The sequence below is a fragment of the Myxine glutinosa genome, chromosome 6 (genome assembly GCF_964187855.1).
Source record: "Myxine glutinosa chromosome 6, kmMyxGlut1.1, whole genome shotgun sequence".
Lineage (NCBI taxonomy): Eukaryota > Metazoa > Chordata > Myxini > Myxiniformes > Myxinidae > Myxine > Myxine glutinosa.
The window spans coordinates 130,792,880-130,813,071 of record NC_136266.1 but is presented as its reverse complement, the minus strand read 5'-3'; the positions used below and the strand labels follow the sequence as shown (position 1 = coordinate 130,813,071).

The 20,192-nt window shown below is 46.3% G+C and overlaps 1 protein-coding gene across 5 annotated transcripts in view; it reads left to right on the top strand.

The window, feature by feature from the left end:
- The window catches only part of LOC137430303 (protein LMBR1L), a 119,211-nt gene that overhangs the window by 87,185 nt on the left and 11,834 nt on the right, over positions 1–20,192 (top strand). For all 5 annotated transcript variants that reach the window (XM_068121080.2, XM_078780543.1, XM_078780542.1 and 2 more), the window contains 4 exons: positions 13,874–13,950; positions 14,989–15,066; positions 15,468–15,541; positions 18,401–18,491. In XM_068121080.2, coding sequence (XP_067977181.2) covers positions 13,874–13,950; positions 14,989–15,066; positions 15,468–15,541; positions 18,401–18,491 — 320 coding nt within the window. The remainder of the gene's footprint in view (positions 1–13,873; positions 13,951–14,988; positions 15,067–15,467; positions 15,542–18,400; positions 18,492–20,192) is intronic.

Sequence of the window (20,192 nt, the reverse complement as noted above, 5' to 3'; positions counted from 1 at the left end):
TATTTACCGAGCGGTGGTATTGCCGCGACCGAACAGTTATTCCCCGACTAGACCCCGATTCCACCCAGACGTTGACCAAATCGCGCTATGCCAAATCAATGATAGAAAGGACACGACGACTGGGAAAGAGGAAACGACGCAAGGGGTACAGTTCTCAAGACCTCCGGAGGAGGGTATAATTACAGTGGTGGAGAAAAGGGGGTAGATTACACGGCAGAGTGAGGTAAAAGACACAGAAGAGATGGGCACTTAAATACAATCGTATCTTTTCCCAGACAGACCACAGACAAACGGAACAAGGCTGACTTACACAGGGATTGATGGCAGGGAGGGACAGGTAGTTCGATGGCACAAGGTGCACCTTGGCTCGGGGACAGGATAAAGCACGGTCCAGTCCAGAAGATGCGGGAAGGCCTCACAGCGCTCGGAGGGTACATCTTGCTTGCTCCAAGCTGAGCGCGCATCTGACGTCACCTCCCTCTCCCTGCGCAGTGCGCATGCTCAGCGGGGAGTGACACGCCCTCGGCTGGTTGGCTCCGCCCCCCTGGGGCCGGTCCGCCGCTTCCATTGGGTGCGGGGGTTACCGGGCTCCGCCCTTGACGAGGAGCTGACAGGGAGCCCCTATTTGGTAACCCCGTCGAGCACATGTTCGATGGCGGCTCGTTGGGAAGGCCTCGTGCCCTCCCAACACCCCCTACCAACCAAGCCGGAGTGAGGACGCGCACTCCCTGTGCACGCCGCTGCCGTTGCTGTTGTTGTTGTTGTTGAACCGTGAGGAAGAGCTGCGGGGAGGTATTGGGAGGTCCTAAACTTCCTAACGGTGCCATACAATCACATTCTGGTGCAACGAAGGGTCAGAATTAATGGAAACGAGTCCTTAACTGACATAGACTAAGAATAACTAGCAAGATGTCCTATAGTTGTCTTACATGAGATGCGGTGAACCTGGGCACGACATTTGATGGGGGAAATAGGGGGAGGTCGGGTCTACAGAGTGTTGTTTACAGAAAATGGGACTAGGGAATGGGGGATTGGGGATAGTTGGGAAGTATTGAGGAAATAGGGGAATATTTACAAGCGGATATGGATGGATGCAAATCCCATATCCGCAACATTGCACCCTTCTCTACCTCGGGGCGTCCCGACCCGATAAATTTTTACCTACTTTAGTGTGGCACTCAGATGTAGTTCCCTCTACTATTAACTCAACCCTTAGTGCGACAGTTTTACAGATGTTCACAAATGAGTAAATATGTCCCCCTGCGACGTTGCACCCTTCTCCTAACAGAAACACACCCACAGGATAACCGAATTGCGGAAAGCATCCTCAAACTAAACATACAGCCGGTAGGGAGCATCATTTATACAAGACTGATATTTACACTACGATCCAGGACCTGTTCTTTGAGGAACACATGCAGATGTTATGCATAGGGAGAGCACGCATGCCAGCATCGATACACCAACCCACGAGTGCCCTGTGGCCCTACGGCCTTTAATAATGTGCAGAGCACCCCGTCCAAGCACCAAAAGCACCACCCCATTACGCACAGTCAGCACCATCCGGTGCACCAATAAAGTGTTCAATAACAATGCACCATCAAGTGTCCATGGTCACCGGTGGTGTCGCAGCCGGCCGATGTTCTGCCGCTGGCCTTGCCTTCATGGAGTGCACTTGGCCTTCTGGCTTCTTTAGAAATAAAGTAAGGCGCCAACCGCGTCCATTTCTGAATTGTGGCCGTCAGGGGGGCCAACTAAAAGTGGTTCACCTGTATGGCATAGGTGCCACGTTGACCCAGAGGTCCATCCACGGGTGGTGCTTGACCGCAAAAGAACTGCGGTCCATTGTGGGCGGCCACAAAAATTGCGGTCCATATGGTGTATCGATCCAGGCAGCAAGCAGCGGAAGTACAGGCCCACAACTGCGGAGCCAGCACCTCTCTCTCCTCGCTCTCTGCCCCAAAGCCAGATCCTCGGAGGTGGGAGACAAAAGAAGACAAGTGAGTAAGGTGGTAAGGGCGCAAAAGTGCACCCAATACAAGGTAATGCACACTGGGGGCACATGGGAACCAGGTGAGACAGGTACGTTCCTACCGTACGCCCCCCCCCCCCCCCCCCACCAGGTAACCTACATTGCCCCTCCCTTACCCCTTACTGTATCCACAAAACACAACACTACCCATAAACATCTACTTTACACATCAACAACGTCCCTACTGTCTTCCCCGTTCCTCCCATAAACCAAATTCGTCTTCTCTCCCTCCTAACCAATCAAATTTGCCATTTCCAACTCTCATCAAAATCTGCCATCTCCAACTCAACATCAAAATCTGCCATCACCAATTCATCATCAGTCCCTCCTAAGGAGGGAGAGATGGAATCACCCCAATGTCTTATCCACGTCGTGATGCGTCTCACAAATCCAAACAGCAATTCTCATTTCCTGCAACACAAAACAAAGAAAACACAGGTGTGGAGTCATCATCCTCACCTCAGGTAAGTGGCTGCGTATGGTGCGACAGGTTCATCAATCCTAACTATTTCCTAAATGACTTTAACAACTTTACATTACCCGGGGTCTTTCTCCTGCCAAACCATTGGCCCTCATTACTCTATGTGGTTCGAAGAACCAAAATCCCATTGACCATCTGTGGTGCACACCATCAAGTTGGGTCTCACTCCCCAATTCAACACTCGGTGCCCCCGCACAATTTCGGTGGCTGGGTCGTGTGACGCTCCCAGCTGGTCCGCCCACCTGCACACCTCCACCACTGTTGTTGCCTACCGAGCTCACCTGCTCCTCACCCTAACCTAACTAACTGGGGAAGGCCCTCTCGCACTCTCACCCCCTCAGTTCCCTCTCTGGCACGGGCTGCCCGATCCACACCCGGGATCCTCAGGCACCCACTGACACTAACGGCTCCCAGAGCCCACCTGCGGCCTCACCTGGCCGACATCTAACAGTGGCGGAGTGCCCAACCATTCACACTCATACTAACAGGCCACACGACCAGCCAATTTCACCACACCAATGCACCCATCCACAATACCATTCTGCAACCGCACCACAAATGCCAATATCCAACCACAATTTACCTATACCTTCTAACTATTCTTTAAACTACCCTCCCCGGGTACTCGTGAAAAGGGGTCCACTCTTCCCCCATCCACACCTTCGCACCATGCACACCACTCCGTACCACTTACTCTAACTCTCTCCACACCACTCATTCTCTGCTCCATATATTCCACACACCTGTACTTGCACACCTGTGCTCTCATACTTGGTGCCGCCTGCACCCTTCTCTCCCCCAAGTGCATTCACGCTGATCCACAACACTCACTACTCATACACTGCTCCACACACCTGTCCAGTTCTCACACAGCATCATCTCATCTAACTACTCCCCTCTGAAACTTGCGCTTCCCAGTCGTCCCTTTAAACTATTGCGCTCCCTCGTCATTATCATCCACTCTAATCTACCTGCGTCCCCTCTACAGGTATCCTTGTCACTAACTAACCTTAACGTTACCTGATGTCATCTTCGCTAGATCCCTACACACGATATCCTAACCCACCCGGGCTAGTTTTCACTGCCATACACCCCATAATCTATAGCGCATTTGCCCCCAGTTTGTGAGGGATGACAGAGTTGCCATCCCACCACATCGGGCCTCTCCCACTACCAATTTTGCACATCAAATTTCATCAAATCAAAAATTTACCAATCACTACCCATCATCTGCCAATCATTACTGCCAATCCTTTGCCAATCATCAAATTTTGTTTTTCTAATTTCGGGGCCAAAACACTATCCTCGTCATTACAGTCTACTTACTAATGCCTCTCGGTGCGCCAATTCACTTCCACAGCCCGGCTTCGTAAAGCCGAGCAATGAATGCGGGTTCTTTGGTGCCGGCGGCTGGATGCGTCCGGGACTCGGTGCAGGGACGGGGGCTTACCCGTGCCGAGATCCCACGCACCACCTCGGCGCGGAGCCATCCAATTGCCCGATCTCGACCTGCCGGATCGTCTCAATAAAAAGTGGTCGCCATGACGACCCTTCCTATCGGGCTGCCCGCTCCGCCTAGTGGAGCACGGACGCGGCCGTTCCAAGCGAGGCCCAGCGTGGATCACGTACGGCGGTCCTTTCGAACCCGCCGTGGCTCGGATCCCGCTGGTTCTCGCGGCACGCGAAGCCCGGCACGCACCGAGGGCCCGTTTCGGCTATAAGTCGCTCTAACCGCTAACCCGGTTACCGTCGATGCCTCACCTGCATGCTTACACGCATACGCTACCCCTTTCTTGCTCATACATCCAGCCGTTTCCCTGCTCTTGGTCATTGCACCTTCTCTTACACACCCAGGTACACTCATTCCACTCACAGACTTGGTCACACACCTGACCACCGAACACCTTGGCACACATTCGTCGCTTGCACACCTCACCAACACACCTCTTCGCGCCCCCTCCTCGATCACCTCCTCTGTGACAATCACAGGTGTGCTCTCACTCGCACACCCAACCACGTGCCTCACGACCAATTCCAGCGTGCATTCCCACACACGCTCTACCATTCCAGGTGTGCTTCCTTCCATTCCAGGTGTACATCCTCTCTCACCTGCCACAACCAACTCATGCTCCGTGTCACTCTTACTACTCTCACCTCCACTCTCGGTCACGCACTCACCCTTACTCTCGACAGCGCACTCTTTCCTCATGCACCCGTCCGTTACACACTTTTCTCGCGCATCCTCTTGCGCACACTCTCCCGTTACTTCCGCCGTAACACTCACCACAGGCGTACACTCTTTCGTTACATCCTCTGTAACACTCCTCACTACGCGCTTCCATGTGCTCCCTCGCACACGCGCTACAACCAACTCACTCTCGACAGCGCACTCACTCCTTGGCGCGCACTTTTTCCTCACACACCCCAGAGTCGGACTTTCTCGCACACCTCCTTTTTCGCACACCAGACCTGTCGCACACTTCACCAACGGCCTCTCACGAACACCCGGGTCCATCTCGACCCCCCAAGCTCATTAAATCACCTGGCGCATCATACGCACGACCATATTGGTCACCACTTACACCGGGTCCTCTTTCTCTTCGCTTCTCCCCCATCACCTGCGAATCCCTCATCCGGTTAATGAGCACATCATCACGATCCGAACACAGACTTTGGACCAATTCTTTTACTTCCTCTTTGATCTCTTTCTTATCCCCTCTCAGTCGCTTCTTAATTTCGCTTACCCCTTCTTCCACTTCTTCTAATTTCTGCTTCACCTCTTTTATTTCCCGGTGCGTCTCCTCAAGCTCGTCCTCTAAGGCCACCTTGACCGTTTCTATGTGCGGCCTCACCTGCCGGTCCTTCGTCTCCATTACCTGTGTCACCTCGTCCAACCTCGTTGTCAGTCCCTCACGTACCATCTGACATTGCCTCTGTGTCGCTATCAAGTCATTTTTTAGGTCGTTTTGTGTCGCTTTTAACCCTCCTATTACCGCAGTGTTCCTTTGAACCTGCTCCCCCAACTCCTTTTGTCCCACTGTCAGTTGTTCTACTCCCAGCGTCAACTCCTCTATACCACCTTGCAATTTTACAGTCCCCTTTCTCACCTCCTTCTCCATGCGCTCCTCACAGTGCCTCACCTCCTCGCGCACTCCTCCGACCTCCTCACTCACACCTCTTCTGATCTCCTCTCCCATCACTTGCATCTCCTGCCCAGATGCCACCCTCATCTGCTCCATTTCCTCCCTGTGAGCATCCAATTTAGTTTCTACCCCCATTCTGACCCCCTCTATCTGCTGCCCCATTTTTTAACTTCCCTTTCCACTTGGTCCCTCATGTCCCTCAATTTGCCTTCCATACTGTTTTCTAACCCCTCTAACCCCTTTTTCATCCCTTCCATTTGATTCTCTTGAGCGGCCATTCTGTTTTCTACCCCCGTTAACCCATGTTTCACCCCTTCTATTTGATTCTCTTGAGCGGCCATTCTGTTTTCTACCCCCGTTAACCCATGTTTCACCCCTTCTATTTGATTCTCTTGAGCGGCCATTCTGTTTTCTACCCCCGTTAACCCATGTTTCACCCCTTCTATCCCATTGTCTAACCCCTCTAATTTAGCTTCTAGCCGTTCCCCCATTTCGCCCATTTTGCCCCCCATTCTGCCCCCCAATCGCTCACTATCAGCCCTCATTTGCTCACTCTGAGCATCCATCCGGTTCCCCATTACCCCCATCATTCTGCTTTCCATTTCTTCGCTATTCTTGTCCATAAGGGCCTTCATTTGTATAAAAAAAAGGTTCAAATCCACCAGCGGCGCTGCTACGGTCGCGGGCGCGGTCGCCGTAGCCATGTGCGAGGCGCCATTTTGCGCGCCCGTAACCTCGTGCGCGAGGACGCCATTTTGCGAACCTGCCGCCCTCACTGCTTCGCTCTCCTCATGTCCCTCAATTTGGTCCTGGATCGACCCTGCCTCACTCTCCTCTACCGGAACCCAGCCGTCTTGATCTCCCATAGCGCGACTTTCAAAATTCGGGTTTTTTGTAAAACAAAATCAAATTTTGGTTACTTGTAATTTTGAGCGCGTTAAGCGCGCTTCGGGTCCGTATCTCACTCCCGACACCAATTGTTACGGACGCGGTTTAGATGTTATTTACCGAGCGGTGGTATTGCCGCGACCGAACAGTTATTCCCCGACTAGACCCCGATTCCACCCAGACGTTGACCAAATCGCGCTATGCCAAATCAATGATAGAAAGGACACGACGACTGGGAAAGAGGAAACGACGCAAGGGGTACAGTTCTCAAGACCTCCGGAGGAGGGTATAATTACAGTGGTGGAGAAAAGGGGGTAGATTACACGGCAGAGTGAGGTAAAAGACACAGAAGAGATGGGCACTTAAATACAATCTTATCTTTTCCCAGACAGACCACAGACAAACGGAACAAGGCTGCTTACACAGGGATTAATGGCAGGGAGGGACAGGTAGTTCGATGGCACAAGGTGCACCTTGGCTCGGGGACAGGATAAAGCACGGTCCAGTCCAGAAGATGCGGGGAGGCCTCACAGCGCTCGGAGGGTACGTCTTGCTTGCTCCAAGCTCAGCGCGCATCTGACGTCACCTCCCTCTCCCTGCGCATGCTCAGCGGGGAGTGACACGCCCTCGGCTGGTTGGCTCCGCCCCCCTGGGGCCGGTCCGCCGCTTCCATTGGGTGCGGGGGTTACCGGGCTCCGCCCTTGACGAGGAGCTGACAGGGAGCCCCTATTTGGTAACCCCGTCGAGCACATGTTCGATGGCGGCTCGTTGGGAAGGCCTCGTGCCCTCCCAACACCCCCTACCAACCAAGCCGGAGTGAGGACGCGCACTCCCTGTGCACGCCGCTGCCATTGCTGTTGTTGTTGTTGTTGTTGCTGAACCGTGAGGAAGAGCTGCGGGGAGGTATTGGGAGGTCCTAAACTTCCTAACGGTGCCATACAATCACATTCTGTTGCAACGAAGGGTCAGAATTAATGGAAACGAGTCCTTAACTGACATAGACTAAGAATAACTAGCAAGATGTCCTATAGTTGTCTTACATGAGATGTGGTGAACCTGGGCACGACATTTAATGGGGGAAATAGGGGGAGGTCGGGTCTACAGAGTGTTGTTTACAGAAAATGGGACTAGGGAATGGGGGATTGGGGATAGTTGGGAAGTATTGAGGAAATAGGGGAATATTTACAAGCGGATATGGATGGATGCAAATCCCATATCCGCAACAATATTTATCTAATTTTTTTTTTTTTTTTTTACTTGGTGTTGGCTTAGCGGTTCGGGTGCCGGCTTGCGCTCCTACGATCCTGGGTTCTAATCCCGGTCGATCGCTGAGTTGATGCCAGGGGCATTGACTCAGCCTGTCATCCTTCCGAGGTCGGCAAATTGAGTACCAGTTCACTGGTAATTCCCTGTGTGTCGCAAAAGGCGACCAACAGGGTTGGCGGCAGGAAGGGTATCCGGCCATAAAACATTGCTTCAAAAAGTGGACCACGGTGCCCGAAAATGGCCAACCCCTGCTCCACGGGGAGAAATGGCCTCAAAAGGTGGTTCTTTCTGTTCTGTACTATATATACGCACATACTATATAAATATACATATATACATATATATATATACACTACCGGTCAAAAGTTTTAGAACACCTCAATTTTTCCAGTTTTTATTGAAATTTATGCAGTTTAATGTCTCAATGTACTCTGAAATTAAGCATAGAACAAATAAACAATTGGAGATAAAAAAGAAATCATAGAATCATTTTGTTTAACAAAATTTAATTTTAATTTTTGACTCTGCAATGTCGCCACCTTTTGCAGATATAACCGACACTGTTGCAGAAGTTCCCACAAATGTGTTGCACTTGCAGGTTGTTTTGCTTTCACCCTTCTGTCCAGTTCATCCCAAACCAGCTCGATGGGGTTTAAGACTGGAGACTGTGCTGGCCATTCCATGATTTGAAGCCTACCGTCTTATTATTTTCCTCGAAGGTAGTTTTGACATAGCCTGGAGGTGTGTTTAGGGTCATTATCTTGCTGTAGGATGAACCCCTGACCAACTAGGTGTATACCAGAGGGTATTGCATGGTGCTGCAAAATGCTGTGGTAGCCGTTTTGGTTCAGGGTGCGAGTCACTCTGTGCAAGTCGCCAACTCTGGATCCAGCAAAAGAGTCCCAGACCATCGCACTTCCTCCCTCCATGTTTGACAGTTGGTGTCACACACTGAGGAACCATCCTTTCGCGTACTCGACGGCGTACAAAATCCCTGCGTGATGAACCAAAGATTTCAAATTTTGATTCAATGGTCCATAAGACCTTCTTCCAGTCTTCAGTAGTCCACTGGGCCAGACAAGCCTCCTTTTATTTTTCCATCTGAGCAATGGCTTTCTTACTGTCACTCGACCTGTCAAACCTACAGCTCGAAGTCTTCTCTTCACAGTTGAAACTGAGACTTGCTTACTTTGACCAGTGTTACGCTGTGCGTGAAGCTGTTGTCCTATGAGCCGCCTATCACGCAAGCTGTTGACTCTCAGAAACTTGTCTTCTGATTCTGTTGTGGCTTTGGGTCTGCCAGACCTCTTCCTGTCAGAGTTTTCTTCTGTTTCCAATATACTACTTCCTGCAGTGCAATATTGTCCAAATAATGCTTCAGAGGGTGTAATAACAGTCTGTTCCAATACTGCTTTTATACAGACAGGGGGTTTGTAGTCAAGTAATCAGCAGAGGTTGGGACACCTGTAGGAATTGTTTGCATCAACTTTCAAGGCTGAATTTACTTACATTGCTGCAGAACAGCTGTAAGTTGTTAACCCATTACTTGTTCCCTGAAGAAGGCCTTTTTTTTACAATATAACTGTGCCATTTACATTATTTCCCCGTTTTTACGAAGCTAAACTTTTTTTTTAACCTCGAGCACGGCTTTACTGCTTACATTTGTACCATTTCAGGTTATTCACTGGACATTAAACTGCGTAAATTTCAATAAAAATTGGAAAAATTGAGGTGTTCTAAAAAGTTTGACCGGTAGTCTATATATACATATATATATATATATATATATATATATATATATATATATATATATATATATATATATATATATATATATACACACATACACATACTATATATTGTTACGGTTTTTAGAACCTTCACTAGTAAATTTTAGTAAATGTTTCCCTTATAAATGATCCCCTGTAAATATCCCCATAGATTGGCTTTATTAAAGATCGCACCCTAGTTAGTCCATGTACAACACGTGGAGAACCATAGGACCTCTCTGTAGTTATTTCATTATGTGTTTCAGTTAAGGATCTGTTCCCAATAGTTGAATCTGCATTGCATTAATCAAATAAGATAGGCCCCTTTCAATATTCCCAATCATCTCTCCCGCTCGTCAAAGTGCAGTAACAGTAGGATAGCGTTCGCTGCCATTTGCCTTGGGCTGTTTGCTGGCACAAAGCCGCCATTACGCACGCGGTCTCAAGCCGAGGAAAAAGGGGGCGGGACCACAAGAACAAGGTGTGGCACGTGAACTCCATCAGAGGTGGAGCCAGCGAGCCCTTGCCGGCCAACCAGCGCCGAGGTGAGCCGACCGGTAGGCGTGTCATCGGAGCCGGCGGCTTGATACAACAACGGACAATAAAGGCGGCTGCGAGGGACTGCTTCAGCAGATGAGGTGAGAAGGAGTTCGGGTCGATGAGCTGGAGCAGAGCTGGGAGCGCGCCACGGACTGCTTTTGGTACGAGCTGTGCCACGAACTGCTGATGGTAACGGACTGCGCAGGGGACCGTTGATGATACGAACCTTGTTCGAGAGAGAGAGAAAGCGTTGGCACGAGCCACATATTACGTATGCCGTATCCCAGTTTCCCCGATATATGTAACGTCCGCTCGCGGTCCACGATACGCGCTCGCTGCCTGCCAGGGTTTCCCGCCACGACGCGAGCCCACTCCTGGAGCCGGACCTTAACGCCCTACCGTCTGCCTGGACCTTCTCCTCCTTCCAGCCATTCTTTCCTGTCATTCCCTGTCGTGTAAGTCTGTTTGTTTGTCCGGGGTTATAATATAAGATTGTTTTAAGGCTTGCCCTGTGTCCTTTTGCTCTTCTTCTTCTGTATATTACTTTCGTTTCCTCTTCTTTGGGTTTTTGTATATAGTTAATAAACCCACTGTTTGTTCTTCTTATTTTCTGGGTTTTCTCTTATTCGATCGTCTGCGTCCTTTCTTTCGATTGAGTACCTGTGGCACGATTCGGCCAATGCTATAATCGGGTTTATTCTTTTAACGGCCTGAGTTGTGGCTCGCTTCGCTCGGCGTGTCCATTACAGCCGCGGCTCGGGCGGGGCTCATTTCCTCGCTTACCGGAAGGCGCTGATAATTAGGTCATAGGAATAAATGGTCTACTACCCTATTCAGCGCTGACCAGAAGTGACGTAATAGCTCCAGGACCGGCGGATATGGCCAGCTTAATAGGACAAGGGGATTAACCCCCCCTTGCTAACGGGAGTGCCGTCCCCCCGGGTCCGTAACAATATATATATATATATACACACTGCATTACAGAGTGGTACAGAACCCTATTGTAACCCTGTACAGACTGATGCAAGAATGTAACGCTTGTATGTAGATACAATTGTATCTGATGTGGTGTCTCGATCCAACCATTTGTGTGGAAAGAGGGGAATGTCTGCCTTGAGAACTATTCTGTTCTTTCATACAAACCAGCATTGCTGGGAGCATAGCTGTGCAGGTGATGCAGTGCCCCCTGTAGATTCTGGCAGGAATTTGGAATTTGTTCAGGGTGTTGGCAACAGTTCTCTTGCTCTTCATGAAGGGCACCGTGGGATCTTTATCATCCATCAAATAATGCTCACAGATGGGACACCCGGTTTAACGTCCATATGAAGGCAGCACCCTATTGATGCCTCGCCCTTCCTCGAAAACCCAGGATAACTGTTTATAGCTGGACTGATCTTCGAACCAGGCGAGACAGCTCAAAGGCCAGTGCACATACCTCTGGGCTACCCCTCTGGGCTAACCCTCTGGGCTAGTTCATTTTGGAACTACACAAACATTGGATTAAAATAACCGCCTCTGACAAGAACTGTGTAGCTCAGCTTATCTGTTGATTGGTATCAAAATAGCTGATTAGCCTTTGTGGTAATCAACAGAAGCTTAGCACGAACATCAGTATTTGAGTAAATGAATGTTCTAATCTGAAGGGTTTTTGAGAATTGTGGTTGTGCCAGATTGCTTGTTTTGACTTTACTTGCTATTTGAGTTGTAAATGATGAAAAATCTATTTTGGAGGGAATAAAATGGATGTTGATGAATTCTTCAGTTTAAAAAAGAAACTGCATTCATTGACGAGCATCTGCACAAGAGTGGAGCTTTATGAAGTGGGGAAAATGATCCTGAAGTGGAAAAGTCAAAAGCGATCCAGAGTTGCATCACACATTAACTAATAATTGTTCCATAGCGGTTAAGATGTATAAAGATCAACAATTGAATGTGGTACTCCAACCTGCTGCCTTGTTTGAGTTTTCACTAACAACTCTTTGCTGTCATGGTGAGCAAAAGGCAAAGATTTTTTTCATTATTTTAATTGTTAACTTTTATTAATTATAAGGATATACAGCACTGTATCTCTGAAACATGGGGGCAATACCCCTGGTGCTCACCTGGTAGAATAAACAGTATACTGCACTGACTAAAGGTATTTTAAACCAATTTCAATGGTTGCTAGAAGACAGGGCACCATGTAGAATCATACTAACATAATCATAACTTCTTTTTTTTTTTTCTTCTTTTTTTTTTGGGATACAGAATCGAGGCTCGTGAAAGAGCTAACATTTATCACAAAAAAAAAATCAAGCAGACAAACAAAATATATAAAAAGAGGGAGCGGTAGACAAGATGGGGAGAGAAGAGGAAGCACACAAACACAACATTTGAGAGCAGGGACATCGGGAGATGTGTGGGAGGGAGAGGGCTTGGGGGGAGGAGGCGTGGGAAGGGGGAGGGGGGTGGGAGAAGTATAAAACACAAGGGCACCAAGGACTTCCAGGAAAGAAGTTGGTATTTCAAAAAAGTGGATTTGGGGTGAAATTAGCGGGGGTAGAAAAGATCAAGGTTTTGGATGGGGGAAGATAGATGGTGGTGAAAAGCTGTTTTGAAGACCTGGAGGGAGGAGTGGGATTGAAGAGAGTGAGGGAGTTTGTTCCAGAGGTAGGAGAAAAGAGGAATGAAGGAGTGAAGGTGAGCAGAGAGTCTTGATTTTGGCAGTTTGAGGGTTGCAGGCAGATATGGTGCGACCTGTAGGAATATTTGGGGGACAGAGCCCAGAGAGAGCTGGGGGGAGGGGGGGGCAAGGCCAGAGAGGAGTCGGTAGAAGACGGAAAGACCACCAACCTGCCTGCGGTGAGTAAGTGAAAGGCCCTCGGAGATAGCGTCATCGCGGGAGATTCCAATGATTCTGAACGCTTTGGTTTCAACAGCGTGAAGACGAGCTAGGTGTGAAGCAGGAGCACCAGACCAGAGGAGAGAGCAGTATTCCATTGAGCTGCGGATGAAAGCCTTGTATGTGGTGAGGAGCTCAGGTGTGCCAAGGAAGGACTTCGCACGACGGAGGATGCCCAGTCGGCGACTGGCTTTGGAGGCCAGCTTGGAAATGTGGTTTTCCCAGGAAAGATCATGGCAGTTAGTGAGACCCAAAAGCTTGAGTGACAGAACTTCTTGGAGAGGGTTATTCAGAAAGTGGATGGGAGGGTTGTCCAGTCGGTCTTTTCGGAGAGACATCGTAAGAGTGTGCGATTTGTCAGGATTGACTTTAAACAAACAAACAAAAAAAAATACCTATTTTAGGGGGCACCCCCCCCAACCCCTAACCCCCAACCCTGTTTCCCTCCTCAGAACCCCATTTTTTCTAATGCCTTGAACAAACATTGGTACATCACAGGTGATGAAGGTTGTGGTCAAGTTTCTTCGAAATAGTGTTTGTAGTTTCAGAGGAAAAAGCAAATTCCTATTTTGGGGGGCCAAAGCTGGACCCACTTTGACCACTGTAAAGCCCTTAAACTCCGATTTTTTTTATTTTTTTTTATTTTTTTATGCTGTGAACAAACTTTCGTCACACCACAACAAATATCATTGTGCCAAGTTTGGTCACAATCCCTTCAGCGGTTTCAGAGAAGAAGTTGGAAGTGTTGATGGACGGACGGACTGAGCTCATCTAAACATAAGCTCATCTAAACGTCGTTCCAGGTGAGCTAAAAATGTAAACCTCCTTGGTTTGCAAGGATTTTATTGCAAGCTGGGTGTCGTGCATCCACAGAACGGCGAATGCGGGCATCTGGCTGGCAGCGCAATCTGTGCTTTCCCCTGGCAATGCTGTTGCTTCTGCTGTTTACGGTAAGACCCTGATACTTGTGCATAAGACATGACGTCTACTTGTCAGTTTTGTGAGAAACCTGTAGGCCATTTTTTTTGATGATCGTTGTTCGTTCCTTAGGGCACAAGTCTTGCTTGCTTATGAAGAGAAATATATTGAACAAAATGGGAAACTGTTCTAATTGTTTTGATATTTACCTGCGCCACCGAAGGTGGATGGAGGTTATGTATTCACTCCTGTCTGTGCGTTTGTCTGTGAACAAGACATCTCAAAGTTGTGGATGGATTTGGACGAAATTTGGCAGAGAGGTAGCGTATGTGACACGGACGAAATGATTAGATTTTGGTGAAGATCCGGATTCGGATCCGGCTAATATAATTTTTTAAGTGATTCTTCACCATTGGGAGATAGGGCCAAAAACGATACATAGCAGGAGATCTCAAAAAGGTGTGGACGGATTCAGACAAAGGTTGGTAGACAGGTTGGGTGTGTGACACGGACAAATTGATTCAATTTCGGTGAAGATCTGAATATGGATTCGGATACGACAATTATTTAATTTCTTAAGTGATTCTTCACCATTGAGAGATAGGGCCAAAAACTATACGTAGCGGGATATTTAATGAGAAAACTTGGTGGATGCGTTGGTTAGGTGACAAGAAAAAGCCGATGAGATTTTGATTTGGGTCTGGATGCAGATCCGGCCTATCGGTGGATACAAAACGTAAACTGTTCAGTCAGGCGGAGGTATGCTCTCTCCCGTGTGCTGTTCTAGTTTAAAATGTTGCCACGCAATGATAAAACATTTGTTTATTTATTTACTTTAATCAATTATCGGATCGTATTCAAGATCACATTGACAATCTTGTATGTATAAACATGTTCTTTTTAAGTGATACTACAATAAAATAACAATGGCTAGATTCTGCAGATGAATGAATAAGGATCGAATTCACAACATTGCTGAAGTCAGGAAGTCAAACAACTTGTATACAAGTTCTCAAAAGTTTTGTGGAGTGCTGGTGGAAGGTTGATAATGCTATGCATATGCTGTGCAGGGCATTTTGGTGCTCCAGGTGTGTGTACACATTCTGCATTTGATGGTCGACGATGCTGCCATGCCCAAGGGCAGCAAGGTGGGGGAAGGTGTCATGTCTGACATCCTAAGAGACAATATACAGAGGCCAGATTTTCTTTTGGCTTTGCCACATGGATTTTTAATAAACGTCAAGATTGAACATTATCTTTCTCTTTTGAGTGTCCTAATCAGTATTTTCACTTTCTTGGATAATTTTCACATTTGTACAACTTTCTTTCAATTTAAGCCATCTGTCTTTTTTGATCATCCGTATCTCATTAGCGAGTTCTGCTAACTAACTTGAATTGAGATGTATTTGACGTGTTCACTTGAAAACTCACATTTATCATGATCCTTCACCCAGCACAGTTGGCAAAGTGATTTTTTTTGGTTTGTTTTTGTTGTTGCCCTAAACCGTCCTATATAACCCTACAACATTGCTGTTTTGCTATTGCACAGGACCTTGGATTCGGGAAGGTGTCCCTCTCTGCATTTGGATCTTATGGAGCTGCCTTGGAGGTTATCTTGATCTTGTATCCTCTATACACCTCGGAAAGATCAAGCTGTTGAACGCAATTATGTATTTCATTGTTGAAGGTCACAAGCAACATCACATGTGTTGCTGTCTATCAATTTCTTATGTAGCACTTTTATTTTTTTCCTTTTTTTATTTTTTTACCCGCAGTAGAATCCTGTACATCAAAACTTCGGAAAATACCTCATGGGTCTATTTCTAAATGTATTGTGACGTGTATTCATTTAATAAAGCATTTTAAAATCCCATCTCCCAAATTTGTGGATATAAGCAAATCTGTATCATAAATAACTATAGTCATGCCAGTGAAGGCTCGTATTGATATTCTTTGATAGACAGGTAGAACAATGGATGAAATCAACAGGACATCAATTGAGGTATGCTCACCACCATTGGAAGCTAGTAGAAGTGTTAACCGTTAACGTTAACCATGGGTTTTTTTTTGGGGGGGGGGGGGGGTTGCGCCCAAATTGCCCCCGATTGAATCGAGTGATGTTTGTATACAAGATCGAGGCTCGTGTAAGAGCTAACATTAATCACAAAAAGACAAACTGACACATAAGATAAAGGGAGCGGGAGACAAGATGGGGAGAGAGAAGGAAGCACACAAGTACAACATTTGAGAGCAGGGACATCGGGAGATCTGTGGGAGGGAGAGGGCTTGGGGGGAGGAGGCACGGGAAGGGGGAGGTGGAGGTGGGAGAGGTATAAAACAAATGGACACTGCTAGGATTTCCAGGAAAGAAGTCGGAATTTCAAAAAAGTGGATCTGGGGTGAATTAACGGGGGTAGAAAAGATCAAGGTTTTGGATGGGGGAAGATAAGAGATGGTGGTGAACAGCTGTTTTAAAGACCTGGAGGGAGGAGTGGGATTGAATCGAGTGAGGGAGTTTGTTCCAGAGGTGGGATAAAAGAGGGATGTAAGAGTGAAGGTGAATTGTTACGAATAGAAGTGAAGAATTGTTACGAATAGAAGTGAAGGTGAAAAGAGTGTTGTTTAAATTAGTTAATTTATCGTCTATACGATAACAGAGATATTTGTCTGTCACCATTTTTCGGATCTTTGTCATGGCAAAACGGATCTGTGTCAAACTTCCAGAGGCTCATCAGTGCGTGCTGGGCAGTTTCAGGCAAAATAATAAATAAAAAAAGATAAAAATAGTTGGGTGTTTTTGGATAATATTTTTTTTTTTAATCACTCTTCAGTGCCTAGGCCTTTGTATCTATATGAAAGATAATATTAAATGATCCCTGACCCCATTCATTAGTGGGTGTACAGAAGTTTTAGGCCTCCACAAAAAAAAAGAAAATTAGATTTCTTCAAAATCAAGGGAGGCACCCCTCTCTTTATATAGAATGGTTTCTCTGGAGGCAACTTTAACACAGGGACTGAAAATTCGTTTCTTGGCTTCCACTGGACTAAATCGGCTGCAAGTTTCAGAAGTAAATGCTTTGTACGATGAGGTAATATGTTCCAAATTTCAGCAACGTTCGTTTCTGCATTCTTGAGTTTTATTAATGAAAACCCTCGAATCAACATTTCTGTCTGTCCATCCGTCTGCCCGAAATGTGTTGGCGCTCATATCTCAAAGGCTATACATTTAAACTAGCTGAAACTTGGAATATACATCGGCCAATACGTCCAATTAATGGCTTTCGAAACAAATCCCACCTAAGTGCCATAGGTTTTGCTTGGCTAAAAGTTGGACATAGAAAAATCTTGACTCCGGTAGTAATTAATATAGAACAAAGTTGTGTGCTGAGAGAATGAAAAAGGCACAAAAAATGGCAGCAAAATTTTTTCTTTGTCCAGGATTGGATTGATACCGTATTTCATGACGAGCAATGGGAGAGATGGTTTACAGAATCGGGCAGGACCTCGGGCATTTATGAGCTTACAGAATCGAGAAATGGGTTGGTTGTTAATTAGTGTAATTTAATTGATGTATGTGACGTCTCCATGTATTTTTTTTCAGCCATCGTTGTGATGGCCACTTTCTGTAGCCACTTGCAGTAGTTTACTTTTATTATGTCCGACATATATAGAAAGGGTTGCCCTATATAAAGGGGCACCCTACATATATAGGTTAAAATACATTTACTTATTCATTCAGCTGCATGAATCAAATTGGCACCCCTTTATATGAACTTTCCTCGAGCATTACTTGGTTCCTCCTAAGAACACATGGGTAGTACAGCATGCACACGAAATTTTTTGAATGCCCCTATTTTCTATCGTCGGGAATTTTCTACAAGCTATGGAATGTCCCTTCTTTTCTATAGTTTGTCACATGGCACATACCATATAAAGGGGCCTTCTCTATGCCCCTGGCATTTTCCCTCAAGATGCCAACAGGATTAGAAAAGCACCGGGCAACATCAATACCCCTGCTAGTCAATAATAAAACTGCTAGTTGTTGATTTTGAATATTTTAGCTCTGAAAAGGCATCTTATCTGTTTTTCTATAGTACACGAGTAGTTTTGTCCAGGGGTAGGAAATAAATCTTTTAGGATTGCGCAACCGTAATGAGATAATTTCTGCTTCTGATCCTTGTTGTGTTAACAATGGTAATGCAGCAGAGGAAGTATTATCTGGAGATTAAACTAGGCTTTTAAGATTTTCTATACGTACACCATTGTATTGAGTGCATGAGGACACCATGTTTTGAAAGTCTCTGACACTGGTTGAGCACATTATTGATGATCCCTTTTGTAATAATTTTGTTTTACTTTTCTTGTTGTCATTTCTTTGACAGTAATTAATCTGAAAACTTGCAAAAGTTTCTGCAATTTTACCTGTTTCTGACCACCGCTACTTATTGGGTTGTCCTGTTCTTAACGAAGCTTTATTTGCAGCTACCTTATGTTGTCCTCTCTTGTGGGATTCTACAGCCTTCCTCGATTCGACTCCCTGAGGCCCAGGAGGCAGAATACTCCAATGTCTAAGGTATTGGACCTCCCGAGGTTTGTCATCCTGTGAGGCACAAGGATCTTTCTTCTGTTAACCACGTTACCAGTTAATCACATTAATAAAACTAGCAACGGTACCCGCCCTATGGGCGGGGCTTCAATTGGGAAGCCCAAATGAAAAGGCAAAATATCAGAAATTGAAGACTTTTTTATTTTAAACGATTCATATAAACATCCGTTGAATCATATCGCACGCAAATCATCAATATCTAAACAGAACATGGTGCCCATTTTGAAAAAAGATTGAATTCTGCAAAACGGAAGCAGCCTCTACAAGTCTTTCTCAGTCGCACGTTTATGTGTGAAGAGTGCGCGCCAAATCTGTAACATGGAAGCGGCCGCTGCACCTGTTTCTCAGTCGCTTGGCACACGCTGCCATGTTACTTCGGAGCTGCACGTTTATATAGGAAGAGTTTGTCAGGAGTCGATCTACTCTCGCCTGGTACGTAGAATAAACAGTATTTGTAGAATTTCAACAAAAAACCACATCACTGTTCATATCGGTAAATATTATTCCATCGTGTTTGGAAAAATTGGAAAACTTCGAAAAATTGGAAAACCAATATAGCCTATTTTACTCCCAGGGGTCCCGGGAATACCCACCCAAAATATCGTTGCGATCGGTTGAGCCGTTTTTGCGGTACCTTCGAACGGACGGACGGACATTTGGTGACTTATAGTAAGATGAGGGATCATCTACATATTAAGCAGATGACTGTTAGGATGAAATGGAAGAAGAGTGTACAAGCTCATTGCTGGAATTTTCAGTTTGGGGGTGGGAGGTTTTCAAGAGGGAATTACAGGAAGCAGTGGAACCCTTCATTTAAAGAGTGGGGGCAGCAGTCCACTAGAAATGTTTTTTTGGAATTTGTAAGCTTCATGAGGAATTCCTGCTGTAATCTTTAGTCATTCACCACACATCCCATGAAAATGGGAGCCTGTCAGTTTGAAGGTTGGTCATGTTTTTGAGATATTAAAAATATTAAGTGGAGATTCCGATTATGAAGAATTTGTTCATAATACAGATCGTTATATACTTCTGTACAAACTACATGATTGATTTGCCCGGGTTTAAGTCCCACGATTGATGAAGAATCATCAGAAGTTTGGGCTGTTTACTCTCAATACCAAAACATGTCAAATGACAGTCACTGTAAACCTGCACAGCAGGATGTGGTTTCTTCGCTCAACTTTGATCGTTGTTCCAAGATACAACGAAGCTGCAACGAAAGTTTCTTTATTTAACAAATCTCGAGCTGAATGCTTGATATGCTGCTGGAGTAAGATCTTTACGTTGCCTAAAACTATACCGTCCATGCAGAATGAAGAACAAGTCTTGCTGGTCAAAGGCTAGTGTCTATCTGCTTTGGTGGACAGGTAGGACAATGGGTGAAATTAGCAGGACGTTGATTGTGATATGCTAACCACCATGGGAAGCAGGGGTAAGCTGACGTTTCGTGCCTTCGTGTTCAAATCAGATGCAAATAATGCAGATTTCAAATCGGATGTGGAGACCCATCATACACCGAGACCTACATAGGAGGAACTCTGCAAACCCTTGAGCTCCGTATGAACCAACATCGTCGTCCAATTTATGAAGAGGCTAGGAATTCTGCTGTATATATGTATATGCACTTGCATCTGCATAGTTACAGCTTTGATAACAATGAAGTGGTCA